This window comes from Morchella sextelata (assembly GCF_020137385.1).
Source record: "Morchella sextelata strain SCLS chromosome Unknown scls_1, whole genome shotgun sequence".
Taxonomy (NCBI): domain Eukaryota; kingdom Fungi; phylum Ascomycota; class Pezizomycetes; order Pezizales; family Morchellaceae; genus Morchella; species Morchella sextelata.
Genome location: NW_025408616.1, coordinates 1,038,430 through 1,055,635, shown reverse-complemented (window position 1 = coordinate 1,055,635; position 17,206 = coordinate 1,038,430). Strand labels below are relative to the sequence as shown.

At 44.1% G+C, this 17,206-nt stretch overlaps 4 protein-coding genes across 4 annotated transcripts; 1 reads left to right on the top strand and 3 right to left on the bottom strand.

The window, feature by feature from the left end:
- Window positions 1-1,942: 1,942 nt before the first annotated feature.
- Window positions 1,943-3,793, bottom strand: H6S33_000262 (uncharacterized protein; the record flags this gene model as incomplete). Its single annotated transcript, XM_044831620.1, has 5 exons — window positions 1,943-2,302; window positions 2,370-2,462; window positions 2,544-2,954; window positions 3,091-3,244; window positions 3,306-3,793. 5 exons carry the CDS (start codon window positions 3,791-3,793, stop codon window positions 1,943-1,945), a joined length of 1,506 nt encoding a protein of 501 aa, XP_044699821.1.
- Window positions 3,794-9,772: 5,979 nt separating this feature from the next.
- H6S33_000261 (uncharacterized protein) lies at window positions 9,773-10,525 on the bottom strand (the record flags this gene model as incomplete). The annotated part of the gene is made up of 3 exons (XM_044831619.1): window positions 9,773-9,977; window positions 10,047-10,294; window positions 10,355-10,525. 3 exons carry the CDS (start codon window positions 10,523-10,525, stop codon window positions 9,773-9,775), a joined length of 624 nt encoding a protein of 207 aa, XP_044699820.1.
- A 1,432-nt stretch (window positions 10,526-11,957) lies between these two features.
- Window positions 11,958-14,254, bottom strand: H6S33_000260 (uncharacterized protein; the record flags this gene model as incomplete). The annotated part of the gene is made up of 6 exons (XM_044831618.1): window positions 11,958-13,238; window positions 13,292-13,582; window positions 13,636-13,741; window positions 13,804-13,920; window positions 13,992-14,077; window positions 14,132-14,254. The coding sequence occupies 6 exons, from the start codon at window positions 14,252-14,254 to the stop codon at window positions 11,958-11,960; spliced, it is 2,004 nt and encodes a 667-aa protein (XP_044699819.1).
- A 1,526-nt stretch (window positions 14,255-15,780) lies between these two features.
- On the top strand, window positions 15,781-16,514 carry H6S33_000259 (uncharacterized protein; the record flags this gene model as incomplete). Its single annotated transcript, XM_044831616.1, has 3 exons — window positions 15,781-15,792; window positions 15,857-16,143; window positions 16,196-16,514. 3 exons carry the CDS (start codon window positions 15,781-15,783, stop codon window positions 16,512-16,514), a joined length of 618 nt encoding a protein of 205 aa, XP_044699818.1.
- Between the last annotated feature and the right edge of the window lie 692 nt (window positions 16,515-17,206).

Below are 17,206 nucleotides of genomic sequence, written 5' to 3'. Positions count from 1 at the left end.
TATTATGGCATGAGCATAAGGGACGCGTAGAGAATTAGGGGGGCTTGAAGACAGGCCAAAATAAGGAGGAGGATTATCGAATAGATTACCAGAGACCATTTTGATGGCCGATTTTTCAGTGCCTGGAAATATCTTCCAGCACCTTGAAAACCGTCTCATGCTGTTCCAGCGAGAAAACGCGCACCCGGAAAGATGAACCGCAATCCCGGAAACCTTCTCCCATAACCCGCGTTCACTTGCAATTTGTTCCCGACTTCCGACATGATTTTCGTAGCAACACACAATAAAGAGAAAGACATGGGTACGGAATTGCGAGCTAGGGACATCTTTGTTTGCCCATGCTTCTCCTCCATCTTCCTCCTCCTTCTACTCCTTCACTCCTCCCAGAGCACTACAACCCCCACATCATTCCTATGACCGGAATCCTCCGACAACAGTTCCGAAATTTCGAGAGCATCAGGTCGCCAGCCCCGAAGTAGGTAAAGCCCTCGCGGTTTTCGTCGCGGATGATACACCTTCTCGCTGGAACAGCTGATATCATGACCGCCAAGTTATGCACAGGGCTCGAAGGCAATTAGCTCACCTCCACCACACCTAGGGTGCAATATTCACAGCTATTCAAGAATCTAGATATATCGTAGCTGTGCTACCAATACAGCAATCAAATGTGGGATTAAGACGACCTCTACCGCGAAACCCGCCGGAAGAAGCTCAATCCTTGTCGTCGGCGGAAAATATTCTCTCGAGTTAGATTGAATATGATCATCTCACCTACAACCTCAATAGCCGCAGTTTTAGATTCGCAAACGAAGTTATTGAGGGGTATAAACACATAAATGAGCTGGACCTGAAAATCCTCATGACGATCGACTGTCAGAACCTTAAGCTCCAGGTTGATCACTGAAAGTGAAATACAGACGCTGCATAGTACCGACCGCGCCGGGAAATCACGGATGGGATAAGGTGCAAAGCTGTATTCTTACTACGGGGGCGTGATTATTTCTGGAAAGACCTGAGAAATTTTATGATGAAGAGGAAGAAGACTAGGCATAATCTCCGACTCGATGATCATCCCCAGAAAGCGAGCTCTTCCCTGCATTTAAGCTCCTGAAGATCATGCTTGATAACTAATCATTTTTACGGAGAGTTAACCCTTTTTACTAAAAGTTGATGATAATTTCCTGGTGTTCACTTGATTCTAGTACAAGTGGCATAGCTTGGATACATGGGGGGAAAAACAACTAGCCTGGAACTACATGCATGTTTCGCTCACTCTAACAACCCATAATCTATGTAAATTGACCGTTTGAGCCCACATAATGCGTACCTGTGCAGCCTTCTCGAATTTCCCTCTATTGAGGGAAATAACCACGCCAAGCTATCACCAATTGTCCGCATAGAGTATGTACATACTAGAGGGCACCTCATTTGTTATATATACCTCTCTATTATCTACATGGATCTAGTTATCAGGTCGATCGAGTGCGCATAAGCAGCCTTGTTTAAACACGATCGGGCCAAGAAGCCTCTTGTGTAATTGTGTATCTACCCGTACATCACGACATGTTCAGGATTTCGATCTATCTACATTATATTATGCAGCCCCATGCTGGTTCAAGGTGAACCAACTACAGGAGTTCATGGTGATCATATTATATACTTGTTGCTACAAAACCCAACTTGATGCAAGGGTCTACCACAAATCTCAGGTACATTACTGCATGCGGACGGGTACAAACAGAAACCTCTCAGCCACGATAGATCCACATGTTCTAATCAAATTTTTTTCTTTTATGGTACCAGGTCAAATACATATCTGGCTCTGTTCTTCTTCTTCTTCTTTATTTTGTGTTTATTCGTTGGAATATATTCATATATATATACGCTAAATTTTTCAACAGAAAATACAAAGACAAATTCTTATGTACTAATGATTTACACATCACACACCAATAGCCTGAGGATTCCAGAATCTCATCATAGGATCAACACTCCTCTTAATGTTGAGCAGTCTCTGGTACTGGGATCCATAGTACAATCTATGAGCATCACTTGCGCTCAAAGTAGGGTCAATATAGTTGGGATAAGCCGTGAAAGTAGTCTCGGGTTGTGCTTGGATGAGTGAGTTTGCCAGGCCGTCCATGAATGTGATACCGTTGGCTGGAAATGGAGGAATCGTAGTAGTCGCGTAAAGCTGGAAGGTGAACAGCGAATTCCGTACAGCGTATGATGCGGAATCAAGAGAGAACGAGGATATGTTTGAATGAACACCTCCGTAGAGATCTGCAATAACCCACCAGGGCTTGATAGTAGGAAATATTAGTATTTTTACTACCCCCTAGTGGATGATATAGATATAGGTCACTTACTACTGGGGCATTCCTGCCATTCTGCTGGTAGTTGAAAAATGAAGTCAAAGCATTAGAAGTCAATAGCTCCGGCGCAACAATACTTTTCGCAAACTGCATCGCGAAGTTGTTAGGCAATTATACGATAGATCGAGAGAACCCCTACTAGCTATCTTCCGGGGGGGGGGATCTTACGAAAGTGTCGTGCTGAGTATAATTGAGTGGCTGAGGAAGAGTAGCTCCGTTTGCTACTGCAACCAACGTGTCAAGCCAATTGTCTTCCTCAATCACCACAGTAGTCTGAGCGGGCCAGCTCGCAACAAGCGGTGCAATAACTGTGTCGAAGTCTGCCCTGGTGCCCCAGTAAACACCGGTGATTTCGAAGACATCGGTCAGGGTCCATAATCTCAAGGCAAGTTCCTTGGGGGCGGTAGTTTGAGCATATTCTTGCAGAGCCCGGAAAATTTGGACGTGATACGAGATATTTGAACCAGTGGTGGGTGTACCAAATGAGTAGATAAACCTAACACCATTGGCAGGTGCTTCGAGCGTTTGGAGCTTAAATTTTGTCACAATACCAAAGGAAGAACCGGCACCACGGAGAGCCTAGACCTCTGTGTTAGCTTACTTATACACCTAATCGCTCACAGACATCATTGTAACCGAGTTTTGTGAGTTGATAAGAAAGATTCATCTCCTTTTCTTTGGTATATGTGAGTGTGAAGGCTTGCTCTTGACATACCCAGAATAGGTCCTCGTTCTGAGTCCTTGAGGTGGTGACAATCGATCCATCAGCAAGGACGACTTCCATCTCAAGAATCGTATCCAAAGTTGTTCCCCACATGCGAGAAGCAAATCCATAACCTCCATGAAGCGCATGTCCAGAGATACCAACACTACAATTACAAAATTAGTAATCAACGGACGATTCAAAGATATCTGGTTATTTGTACTTACCCTGGACATAGGCCGTGAGGTAACGCGCGCCCCCCTAGGTTATACAGGCTGTACGAAACATCGCCGAGACGAGTTCCAGCACCAATAGTAGCAATCTGGGTCACTGGGTCGAGCTCGACATATTTAAACATCTTCATATCGACCATCAAAGACCCATTTTGACCACCAAGCCCAAAACCAGCATAGGAGTGTCCTCCAGACCTAGCAGCAACTTTCAAACCAAATTGATTTGCGCAAATCACAGCAGATGACACCTGATCAACGGTTTCGGGCACAGCGGCAGCAATGGGGAAGAATGGTGTACGGAGGTTATAGGGAATGACTTCGCCAGCGTAGTTAGGAGATGAGTCAGAGATCACAGGGACTGAGGCTGCTTCGAGGCAGTCAACGATCGTTGACTGCCTTCTCTGCAGTGAATCAGCTGGTGCTGATAGGACAAGATTCGCAAGTCCCAGGATGGTGACGATATCTCTGATACGGAAAACCATGATTTGAGTTATATTTCGTTGAAGTTGAACTCAAAATGATTGACAGACAATTCTCAAGAAGCAAGAGCTGGATAGTGAAGAGATAATTCTTGCATGAGGTGAGGGAAATTACTCCTTTTAAACCTTTGATACACCGCCAACGGAGGTGATAATTGATATGATAGGTACCAAAGCTGCCACAACTGATCATCTCCAAAACAGCATAAGCTGATGAATTACATTGTTGATCCTTCCCTCTTTTAGGAACCAGGTGGCATGCATTCAAGTGGTACGTACCTAGATACTTTATTAGCTTGGTTCCTTTTCTCGTCAGCTTGTGTTCCAGTTGCACGAATCAATACAGGAACAAGGGTGCCGTATTAGAAACTCTGCATGGAAAACCAATAGGATCTTTGAACACTACCCCGACCCCTGTTAACAGACCCTAATTTTTGAATCTGCACTTGCACTTGTGACTTGTGGTGTATAAATAAAGTAGATATCATCGGTTCCAAGACTTTCTTCAACAACAAAAACCAAATTTCTGAAGCGCGGAACCCGGACCGGGGAATTGTATGGATGGTTCATATAATTGTTTGTACTTTAGAGGCGTAGAATAACTTATACGAGGTAAGTCTGTCAAAGAGCTCAACTTTAAGTCTTGGTATGGAGTGACGTCTTGTGTAGTTAGTAGGCAGTACGGGGTACATATCCGGCCGGTTACTACCGAGCCGTTAACGTTCCTGGTACTGAATGCAGGTACTAATTGAGATCATGAGGTTTTCCCGGAACAAACTTTAGCTGGCGGAATCTGAATATCAAGATCCGACAACATTGAACGACATTACCTTGGCTTCAGAAACTCCTGTGTTACGACGGCCTTGAGGCTCAGACTGCCGCGGATCCCCGCACATGTCGAAGTACTGTTTTTCCACCCCACACTCATACCGGTTTCTGGGACTATCTAACATACCCGACCATCACTTCAACCATGTCTATCGAGAGTAATCTGATAATAAAAGACATCTTGCATACGAGGCCCATGTACAAATTCCACCATTATTTACTGAGTAAGCCAAATATGCGCTGACTGGGAATTCCAAATGCCGTCCTTGGAACCTGGGATCGCGGATAGAACGTCCGTATATATATATATGTGACCTGATATTTCTCCTTGCAGCTAAGGCCGATTGTTTATGCGTATGTGCAATGAGGTAAATGATGTATGTATGTGGACTGGCTCACAAAAAATCCAGCTCGTTTCGCTCCATGCTCGTGATCTGAGACCGGAATAAGTATTTCATCGCCGGAACCTTTACATTTCCTTCCTTATCCCTCGCCACTGTCCATCACTACTGCAAGTAGCTCTTGATTATATCCGAAACAGATATGCTGCCAAGATCTTGAGCCAAGGGATTTGTGCTGGGTTAAGCATCTCAAGCTTTATCGTGAGTTTAGCCTGCACACGCATAAATTAAAATCAAAGTCAAAGAAGCTACATACAATCCCCCACGCATGCGTAGGCTAGTGTAGTAGGCCGTAGAAAATAACGACGTTTTCCTGCCTTCCTAAGGTGGTAATTGCAGTCGAATCAGTAGCATGCTAGCCTGCATAACCATTTCTTTCATTAGACAAATATTGTTCTCGATATTAAAGAAACCCCCAAGGTTACTGACAAAATACGAGTTAGCACATTACAAGGTTTGATATGTAGCGTGAATCACAGGGTATCACTCGCGAGCTTCACCATGTACAATATTAACATCGCGCTATGTATGACTCTTAACGGGTCACTCTCGATAGCAGAGTCTTCTATCGGGATTATGATATATGACGGTATCTCTAACCGACCCAAGAGAAGGATCAATGGTAGTACCGAGCCACGTAGCCAAATACCGTAATCATATCAAGCACCCCAGGTTGGAAAGTAGTACAATCCTTTCGATAACGTTGATATTGATCAATAATCGTGTACTCATGCCCCCCAGGTTTCTAGCTTTGGGGAATCTGGGGTTGTGGATATTAAAGAACTTCGTGGGGTCCTTGCAACTGGGGTACGTGGGGTCCGAATCACGCATATGTACCGCATACTATATTCGGCAAACACCCAGAAAGCTGCTTTCGACGTCGAGAAAAGCTGAAGTCAGCCCCGAGTATGACTCCAAGTAACTCTTGGCCCATCTTGCTATCCATTGGAGCCGGAGTGAAAAAAGATTAAGTGCCAGAAACAAGAATATCCACTGAATGAAAAGAAAAAAACAATCTCTTAGTGGTGCACTGATAGATCTAAGGCAAGTTTTGAAGGGACTCGCGAGGGGTGCAGAAGTTGGAGGAGTGTCGTTGCTAGAAGTTCACACTAGTAGCTGGAAATGGTATTCTCACCACGCATGCTAGAAATTGCGGCATCTAGCGCATATTGTGGGGGTGGGGATGTACCAGCTAGGCCTAGCGGTAGATTGCGGTGTGTTTAGTCTCGCTCCCATCTCCTACCCGCAGCAAGTAGCGTCCCAGGTGGCACTACACAAGCAAAGCTTCTATTGCAGCAGCATCAACTATCGCCAGAATCAGCCCCCACCCCTGTAGTACACAAAACCTAACCGACTCGGTGGTATTTTGACCCATCGCCGAAGTAAATTACATCTCTTAATCTACAGAAACTATAGAAACCGAGAATCGCATGATAGTGGTACGACTTACAAAGCATAACTTTAATTGAACGCTATATACATGTAGTATTCAAGTGAGATTTTGGCACGTATTCGGCGGTCCGGAAGGGACTTTCTTGTGCTGGATATCATTCGATAGTTTCGGTACAACCTCTATTCATATTCCGCTAGACTCGAGAATTAAAAACTTAAAGGCCTCGTAACTACATGTACCTCAATCCCCGCTTAGAATAATAAACAAGAGGCACAGGCCGCGCGTTACAGTGTTAATTTGAAATTCAACGCAATGTCTTATGACCACTGAGCTGTTATCACATCATTGGTATTAAACGCTTTGTCATCTAGAAGATCTGGGGATCGTAAAGCACATGTATGATGTAGTCCAGTGGTTGAGATAGGAAAGCGGCGCCAAGACATTATTAGGCTCAATTAGCAATTCACAGGCCATCACTCATATTTACAACCAAGAGCTTAAGAGGCGCTTTGTTTTTTTTAGCTTCGTTCGCTTTCCTCCCTCCATTCGCTTCCTTCCCGTGGTTCGCTTTCTTTCCCTCATTCGCCCCTTTCACATTTCAGTCTCTCCCACCTTCACTCGCTTACTTCTCCTCTCCATGACTAGTAAATCTTGAACCGAAGAAGGAATGATGATCATATCAGACCCCGAACCACCCCCGTTTCTCTCTCCCCCTCTGACGCAGTAACTAACCACCCGCATGGCCAGGTTATCATGTTATCTAATAAAACACGGTAAAGCAACTCTCGTCCTTTCCTTTACATCTAAGGTCTTACCTTGCTCTTCTTAATATTGCATATCGTTCAACCCTATCGCCTTTTCTCTATAATTATAACTATAGGCCTCATCCCACGGTCACAAATGGTTAATCGATTTTCATTGTACTTAGCTCCGCTAACTAGTCTACCTATTCACATCAAAACCCTCTTCACTCTCTTAACTCATGAACTCTATTAATCTGGCCCTGATTCTTATGTCCTTCACTTTACTATCGTAGGCATCCAAGTGGAAAGAATTAGACCAATACACCATCTTCTCTCACCTGGCTAGAGCATTTTTTTGCTGGGCCCCTGAGATTTGACATGGACAACCTCAATACTTTTCGCCAAGTCCCGAGGCTTAATTTCGAGTGATAGTATATGATGCTAGAGGGAGAACATGATCTGATACAATAGTCACCCCCGCTCATACACTCGGATTATCAGACCATAATATCTACCAACCTCTCCGCCATACCTGACTCTATCAATATGAACAATAGGTATGTACCAATCTGGGTTTTACCTTATTTCGAGCAGTCTCGAGGGTTTGAATTCTAAACTTTTCTAGTATGCCCTTGAATCTTGGTAGAGTGGTGAAATGAAATACTACATAAATGCGAACATAGAACTTTTGGAAGTGACTATATCCCATAGCAATTAATATCAAAAAGGACAGAGAAAAACCGATTTCTAATCAAACAAATAGATGATAAGAGCATTACAATACCGGGTGTTATGGAGATAATTCTACATAGGGAATCAGGCCCTCAAGATACAATTCTAACAATCTTAGGCTCCGTTTGGATGCACCCCGGTTTATTTTTCTATTTTTTCACTTCTATAGAAAATTTCAATAAACTGAGAATAAACCGAATCCATGGAAAGTGACAATAAACCAACCTGTTTGATTGTCAGTTTAAAATAAAAGACACTGTACCTATAATTGCCTAGCGCAAAAATATTGACAAATTTTTTTTGACTTTTTATATTCAAGTCGCTTGTCATAAAAGAGGGTAATATTGTGAGAAGCTTCAAAATATCGAAGTTAGGGATATGAGGGTGAGCGCGTTGTGTTGCGGCATGTGAGCCACTCACTCCAGTTTATTTTTCAAGATTCACCTCCGGAGCTGATTATTTTTTTTCGGGTTTATTGCAATCCATAGAAGTTCAGATTCCGTTTATTGCGGTTTTCCAAACCCCCAGTTTATTTTTCTTTATACAGAAGTTGCCAATAAACCCAATAAACCGGGTCATCCAAACGGAGCCTAAATTACAATCCTCTGGTTAGATTATGGGATCGACAACTACAAGTAGTTCATGAGGAAATTTCTCAAACTTAAAATTTTGGTCCAATCATCTAAGCTGAGACTATATGTACTAGCAATCATGGAATTATAGGATTGGGAGCTTTGAGGGGAATAGGAGAATGGTTGAACGAATGAGCTCTGGGATAGGATTCAAGAGAGTTGTGTTAAAAAGATCTAGGCTAGTGTACTAAACAATGAGATATCGTGCCTCAGAACAACTGACCACATAATAGTGCTCGTCCCCAGCGACTGGATCATGAAAGATCTTGAATCATAAACAATCACTCAGTTCTCGGCATGTAGCACCTAGTCCGCAACTACCTGTAATCACGTTCCTAAAAACAAAAATTATATTTTCTTTATCACCCCAAGGGGAGTAGAGTCCGGAAGATGTTCATCGTTCAAAATAGACAAAATACAAACCAAGACTGGCAGTACGTACCGCTGTACATGGAGTTCTATCGATATCGCCAGCAACTAGATATTAGACTCGACACTGTCTCTACTAGACTTACATACGAGCCAGGCTCTCATGTCGGAGATCCAATGGAATGGCGAATTAGAATACTTAACCCTATCCTTTACGCCCAACCTATCATGTCTCAACTCTATGGCTTGCGTACGAAGTTTGCCGTGTCTCGTGTTGGCAGAATTTAAGTAACAGCTTAGGTGATACCGGAGCCAAGCCAAGCCAAATCAATTAGATACATGTAGTGCTCCAAGTACCCGGTAATGGTTTCTTTACACCTGCACTGCCTTCGAATCCGGTAAAGAGTCTCCAGACAACAAGCTTCACCGTTTCATCATCTACAAAACAGATATTACTCGAACTCATCGTATATCCAAAGACACGATCTGACTGGGTTGGATGACTAATATGATAGTTTCGGTTTCGGCTGTACATATAAGACATAGATCAAGCACCATGCTCACGAATATTCCGAAACCGGTTTTCCCTTTTTTCTTCCCCCGATGAGATCTGCTGTTTTCGAGAATTACCAGTTTTTTGTTTGTTTGACACCTCCCTAGCTAGCTAAGGATACGCAACTGTAAAATTGTTTTGCAGATTGCGATTTGAGAGAGAGAAAAAATAGCAAAGAAAAAAAGAATCCGGGTATGGAAACCGTAGTTTGAGAAAGAAAGTTAAAAATGACCAAGTAAAAACCCACAAACACAAAACTCCTTCAAAGTAACACACAAAAGAACCTTGTCCAATATATCATAAATCCCGACTACCCACACCCACGTTCTACCTAAGCATACGACCCCTGCTTGCCAGCGTTGTACTTGGGTGCACTGTATGAGGTATCCACATCTCTAACCGACTCAGCGCCAGGGTTGTATGAGCCTGACTTGCTCGCTGTAAAGTTTCCAGGGTTGGCAGCAGGCTCGTATGCGTGGGTGTTGACCTTTCGGCGGACAGTGGAAGCCAAGACGGTGGATGCGACGTGCATTACCCTTTTTCATCCCAAACCCCGTTAGCAGAGGGACCCAAAAAGTAGAAAGAGAATAGAGGGGTGAATTTACCATGAGAGGAATACGAAAGCAAACAAGCACTTGTACATGTGGCAAATTACGATACCAGCATCACTCCCCCAGTTTGCGATATCGCAAGTCTCAGTTGTGGTTCTTCCCATTGCCCGTGACAACATGGCAAATGTAAAGACCCACATGAAGACCAAGATTGCGTCGGCGACCATCATGAAAAGGGGACTGAGCTTGTTGCAGCACATGATAATGCTGGAAGCAAAGATGTTGAGGTATGTTAATGCTGACTGCATGTAGGTTAGCGATTGTAGCAGTGGTGAGTTGCGCTGGTGTTGTTTAATACTTACAACCACCTCAACAATAAGAAACACCCACGGGATCTCGTAACCATCGGCATCGAGGGTGTAGTTGAAGTAGCTTGCGATTGCACTCACGATAGTAGCGAATATGAACTGGAGAGCACGGAGCCCGAAGAACGGGCCCTTTGACCAAGGGGAAGGGTTCTTCTTGAAAGCCATTGTTTAAAGGTGTATTTTTGGGTTAAGCAACTGGTAGATGAAGAAGCAGCTGAAGAGAGGTAAGGAAATCAAGTAGGGCAAATGGTAAGAAGTATAAAGTAAGTGGGGGGAATGTGGGAGCTGCTATGATATATACCAACTATGATTCAGTTTCGACTGGGCTTTGTAGGTACGGTAGATATGGAGGGGAGGTGGGGCCTCAAAGCGCAGCCGTTCCTAGTTATGTTCAGCCCTGGATCGATCCACGTCGACGAGCCGCGCTAAGTATAGAAGGTTGTGTAACACCAGACGAGGCTGCGCCAATGGTTTTGCAGTGTGGGTCTTGGCCTCCCGCAACCGTCCCTAGCTAAACCTAACCTCACCTCTACCTTCCCTACCCTAGGGTACAGTACAGACTGCACATGTACGGTAAAGTAACGGCTTCACCTCGGATATTGAGCGCATGCCTACGCCCTGCTTCCACCTCATACTTATCACCTCCGAACGAGTCAGCCATAATCAGCTTTACTCTCTTCCAGCTAGTGGATCGTGAAGCATCAAGCTATCATAGCTCTCGAGCTTGTAGATACTCAAGTTCTGAAAACCTCATCCATCACCATAGCTCTCAACTTATCTCACCGGCGTCTCCCTCAAATATACTAAACATCAAACACTAAACCGCCTCACCGAAATCCTCCCTGAAATTCCGAGATTCCCAACTTAGAAGTTCTGCCTCTCACCTACCTGCCGGTGAGCCACCTGCGCCTCCTTGTGCCACCGAAGGACTTTTCGATTTGTTGCATGATTGTCACAACTCACCCGTTGATCTGCGCTACTGCACAAAGGATTTGTTGTTTTCGAGCCCTATTGGTGTCGGGTTCAAAGAAAGAAAAATACACTGTAGGTGTTGCCTTCGGTCACACAAAATCACTCGGACGCCTATCTCCGGAGTGATGTATAACTTGCTAGCCACTCAGAAGATTTTCCGAGACGCCGAGACGCCGAGACTTTATAACGAGAACTCTGGACGATCTTGAAAACAGAGGAATGGGTGAGTTCTCGGCCTACATATGTTAGGCCTCGATAAAAGGTGCCTGCCCTAAGGGTATGATTTTGCGCCACTTTTTTTTGATTTTTTAATTTTGCCAGGACAAGTCTCATCAATTTGACAACTTTCCCCGCTTAAAAATGCTTCTCATAACTGCGGCTAATAACGATTCTTTTGACGCATGAACTCTATCTAATGATATTAACTCATCATAGGTCTATCTGTTACAATTGGAACATCGAAGGATACATATGTAGCTACATGTACCTAAAGGTTAGGGTAAGAGGAGTGGGAAAACTCATCGTTTGTGCTTGCCAAAAGCGCAAAGTAAAAGTGAAACAAGAAAAACGAGAGCTAAACCCAAAGAATTTCGAAGCAATGTTGTTACATTATCATTGAAATGAATCAAGCCCTATTCCACATATTCAAAAACTCCATCCTCTTAAGCATCTGCTCTTCCCCTTTAGTTTCCGCCAACTCCTTTATCACCTTACTATCTGCTCCCAGGAGAATTTGATCTTGCTCTCGGGTCCATATTCCTGGAAGATCAGGCGGCGCTTGCCCCGTGGCATCACATCCCAATATCACCTCTACCAGCGCTCTAACCCCGTTAGTTCTCTCAATTGCATCAATAACCTTTTTTTCCGATGTCCTATATTTCTCCTGACAATAGTCAAGAAATACACTCATTTCTATTATGCTACTGGAGTCGTCATCTTTAGGGGAAGTAGGCGAAGATTCCCATGCAGATGCAGGGGTTTTCGGCAAGGGTTTAGATGGTGGGGTAGCCTGTTCTTTCGGGGGCGGCGGTGGTGGTACTGCAGGACTAGAAGTAGGTGTGCTAGGAAGCTCCAACTCAGGGAATTCCATATCTGCGAGTAACTCCCCCCTATCCAACTGATCATATAACGCCTGTGTGCTCATTTCACCGTACTTCTTGTCTCCCCTTTTCTTGACAACAGGCGGGGAACTCTTCTGGGAACTTTGACCAAGTTCTGGAGAGAGCACACGAGATTGTATGGTTGGTTCGGCCTCAGGCGTAGATTCGATCACATCGTGGAAATTTCTTTTCCTTTTTCTCTGCCCCGGTGCAGGGGCTTCCTTTTCACGTTTTCGTTTTTGGATATTTTGCAGAATGTCAGACTGGACCTTATCATGAGATAGAGGAGTGATTTCAGAAGTTTTGCCCTTATTGGGTTCGTCTTTTTTTCGCTGTTTCTGCTGTAGCAGGTTTTCTGGGATATCTGTGGCTATTGTTTCATCAACGGCTTTTGAACTATCCTTCGTGGTGGATATCATTTGCTCAGTTGAAGAATTAGTTGCATTCTTGTGAGGTTGAAGATCTGCCAATGGTTTATTTCCCTCCTTACTCCAGTATCTTGGTGATTCCCTCACACTCATAGTGCGTAGCGGTGATTTGGTGTTTACGGGGGGTTGTAACTTTTTGCCCTTTAGATTAAGAGAGCTTGGGGTTGATTCAAGCGCCTCTTCAATGTTCCGAACAGACCTTGACATGGCCTTCCCCTCACTAATAAGAGATATGGGCTGCTCCTCATCTTCAGACTCATCATGGTGACCGTTAGATGAGGACTCGTCTGACGTTTTCTTTGTATTCTTGTGAGCGATTCTAGGAAGCATTATCTTGTTGAAATAGGTGGACCACTCTTCGGGGGTATGTCGTGGGTTCTTCAAATTAAAAGTTAGCACAGGTCGGCATTGCAGCAATCAAGATTACCTACTCGTCTACTCAGTTTCTCATAGATCGCGCCACCAGAACTTGCTAATAGTTCAACCGCCATTTTCTGTAAGATAGCCTCGTCCTCTTTGGTAAATGTTTCCAAACCATTTTTAGCTGGAATCACTTCTGGCTCTTCGTGACTTTCTGTCAGATCTAGTTGATCCGATTCCTCTTCGTCTTCCATTTGATCCCTTATCTCTTTTAATTTTTCCAATCTTGATTGAGAATCTTTGAGTTTAGAAAAATGGTCAACCCAGCGGCCTCGCCAGCTGTGCATTGTATGGTGCGGATACTAGGGAGATGATGTGAATAAGAATCAACAAATACTTGGATAAGACACCTTACTTTCTTGTGGAGTTCCTGATAGATTTTATTGCCATTATAGCCCGAATCAACGGATGCCAGTTTTTCGAAGAGAATATTGTCATCCTCTTGGGTAAAAGTGTTGCGGCTATATACCAAGATATTAGTTTTTGGCAGCAGAAGTCTATCTCGGTGTCATGCTCGACATACCCTTTGAGGCCACTGGCCTTCGATGTCTTTTTCTTTCCCACGGGCACAACTATGTGATCGTCCAGGTCTTCCAATTTTTTATTTTCTATAGATTTCTCAATAAATTTGTACGAGAACCTATACGCAAAAAATGAGTGAATGTGCCAAATTTGACAGCATTATCTAACGATTATAAAAGGAAGCCGTACGCCGTGTCGCCTGTATGGTCCCTCAAGTGGTCCACGATAAGTATGTCGGCATCCTTTTCACTGAGGACAACATTTCCACCATTCACCTACATCAAGTCAATGGGTGTTCATTACACAGTGGTTATGGTAGGGGATTAGACTTTGATCTGTTCGGTAAATCTTTTGCGCATGGGAACTCTCGCCGACAACCAGAAACTCTTCCCTTGAAAGAGCCCGCCCTGGGTAGGGGCAGACATCTGACCTTCCTGTATGATCGCCGCCATACGAGATGCGGTTTGCAGCCTCACTTCTGTTGATAAGATTGTTTGAAATGGTAGAAGTGATAAGACGCGTGTTGTAAAGTAAGATGACGCGACCCTCGAGACGACGTGTTAGGGCGGAGCCTCAAAGTTCCAACGGAGCAATTTACGTTAGGTTTTTGACAGGCATCCCCTGAACCAAGCATTCAGTTGGGGAAGGCTGAGGCTGAACAAAGAGACAAGCGACGTCAGGATACATAAGCTCCGGCGCACGCTTAAGAATTCGCACGGCTGGTGCTGCTTGGGAAGCCACAGGTTGACCCGCGGCAGTATGTAAATGGTAAGCTGGTAACGCGGCGAGGAAGGCACCCACAATTAAGGTCCCGGAATCTCTCGGCACTTGATACATATTCTGCTCTTTAAACTTTCATTTCCTTCGCAAGACGCACATACTGTACTGTAGTACTCTCTGAGCTTCCGGCGGCGTTACAAGGGCTCGAGCTGTTCGGTGACAACAACTCTCTAGGGCATCTTCTTTGTCTAAATCCGACTGAGAGAGTAAGAACAGAAGGAGGAAGCATTCAATCAACAAGCTCATCTGCCAGCCAGCAAGAGACCTGGGGTCGTAAAGAGATGGGCACAGTTCGGGACGTCGCAGTTGTGGTTCTTGGGATATCACTTCTGGTATTTATTGCGCTATTCGGGCATGTCCCGGGATTAAGGTGACTTTAATCCTCCCTTCGCCAGCTCTTATAATTCTTGGAATTTCGGTTCCTATTAGGCTCCCAGTTAATTCTTTCTTTTTCATTCCTGGGCCTGATTAATTTCTCTCCCCTCCAATATCAACCCGTACTTTGGTTATTAATATATGATTTTTTTATTTTTTTTTAAAGAAATACGCCAATAGGGTTTGCGCACCGGTTCCTATGGAAAACTATTCCGAGATGCTTTTTCGTTCTCGACAGGGCGGTAACCTGCGGTCGCCTTGGTCCCGCCCTTATGGGAACCGGGAACTATCTTATGAATGAGAAACATCCAATCATTATGGTGGGTCAAAATTTCACTAATGTTCTAGAGATCAGCACTGACAATATAAAATTAGGCTTTTTACTTGACGCTTGTAACCGGTGGGATATACATGTTCACCAAAGATGGCTGGAAGCATCTATCATCGATTCATAGGTGTGTTATGGTTGCCTCCTCTACACCCACGCTCCTTGTATAAAGTAGTTCATGGACTTACGTGTACTTATGCGTGAAAAAAGAATGTGCATCCCAATAGTGGCAACACTTCCATATATAACTATGTATCTTGCTGCTACTTCGGATCCAGGCTTTATTACCCCGGAGAATCACCAACGGTCCTTGCAATGCTATCCATACGACCACCTTAACTTCAGACCTGGAAACATATGCCGAACTTGTCAGTTAGCAAAGCCGGCACGATCTAAACATTGTTCTATCTGTAGGTCAAAGAGTCCATACGTATCACATTATTAAGAGGCTAATATCAATTTTGAGCGGATTAGGCAAGCACTGCATAGCAAAGCATGACCATCATTGTGTGAGTTCTATCTACAGATACTACATACACTGAGTGCAGCTACTAATGCAAAAATTACCTAGGTCTGGATAAATAACTGCGTAGGACAGCTCAACACGCGCCACTTCCTCGCATTCCTCGCCGCAACAAATATCCTTCTGAGTTATGGTTTATACCTCTCATTCAGCATAATCCAGTCCTTCATCGTCCGGGCCCTAATACCATCCCAAATCGCCATCGAAACTCTCTCATGGTCTGTTTACCTCCATCTCTTTGGCGTTGCCATAGTTGAAGAAATATACATTGGCGCTGTATTCCTTCTTTGCATGTTGACCGGCGTACTATCATTTGCATTCACAATTTACCACCTGTAATATTCACTTCCCTCGAAATCAAATTCTGGCAGTAACTAATAAGCTTAGGTACCTAATCTGGGCTGGCACAACCACTAATGAGACGATCAAGTGGTCTGACTGGCGCGATGACATAAAAAACGGCGACATCTTACTCGCCGACCCCGAGGAAGATGATGATATAACAGAGCTCGATGCAGACGAGATGTGTCGTGACTGGCCACGAGTCACGACACAGCTATTCTACCGTATTGACCCCACAAATAGGGGGGATATACCAAGGGGCATAATATGGCGCCGTGTCCAAGGACTTAGGGAAATTGATAATATCTATGATTTGGGGTGGAGTAGCAACTTTAGGGATGCCATCTGGCCGAGGGCGCTTTAATGCTAGATGAAGATCTCACGGTCGTTAATTATACTTGGATATGTAAAGTGGACCATGAGATGGTCAGTTAATATTATTATTGTATGTTTATAAATATGTAACTCGTTCATAACTGTTAGAATGGCCGATCATATGAAATCACTCGTGACCAGAACATGAGCACGTGCAGTTATTGGATGTGTTGTTCAAGGCAGTAAGGTCACGGTGTCGAATAGTAAAGAACCCGCTGTCCTATCTGACCTTTATAAGATAGCTTATATTAGCTCTAGGCATCGATAAAAATTGAAGCTTTAATCCTCGTCATACTTTCAACAGCAGCGAATGCGTCATCTGCAAGCTGATGCGTGCACGTGCCTAACCGCACCTTAGACAGCCAGAATTATTATATAAACACCATTCAATAACTATCAAACACAAGGCAGACTGGGCGAGGATACGGACTGTACCTACACAACTACATATCGGTCCCTAGCTATTAAACTCGAATTATTATTCACGATGGGGTTTCTTTGGGGTAAACTCGGGAGGCTGATTGGGCTCCCTAGAGTGTCACAGATGGTTGGAGATAAAAAAAGAAAGAAAGAAATCTTCGTTCATTGAAAAAAAGCCTTTGCTGGTAAAAGAAAAGAAAACTTGGGGCTCAGAGCAGATAGTGGCACATGAAGGTTCTACATAAATAACTATACCTCTCC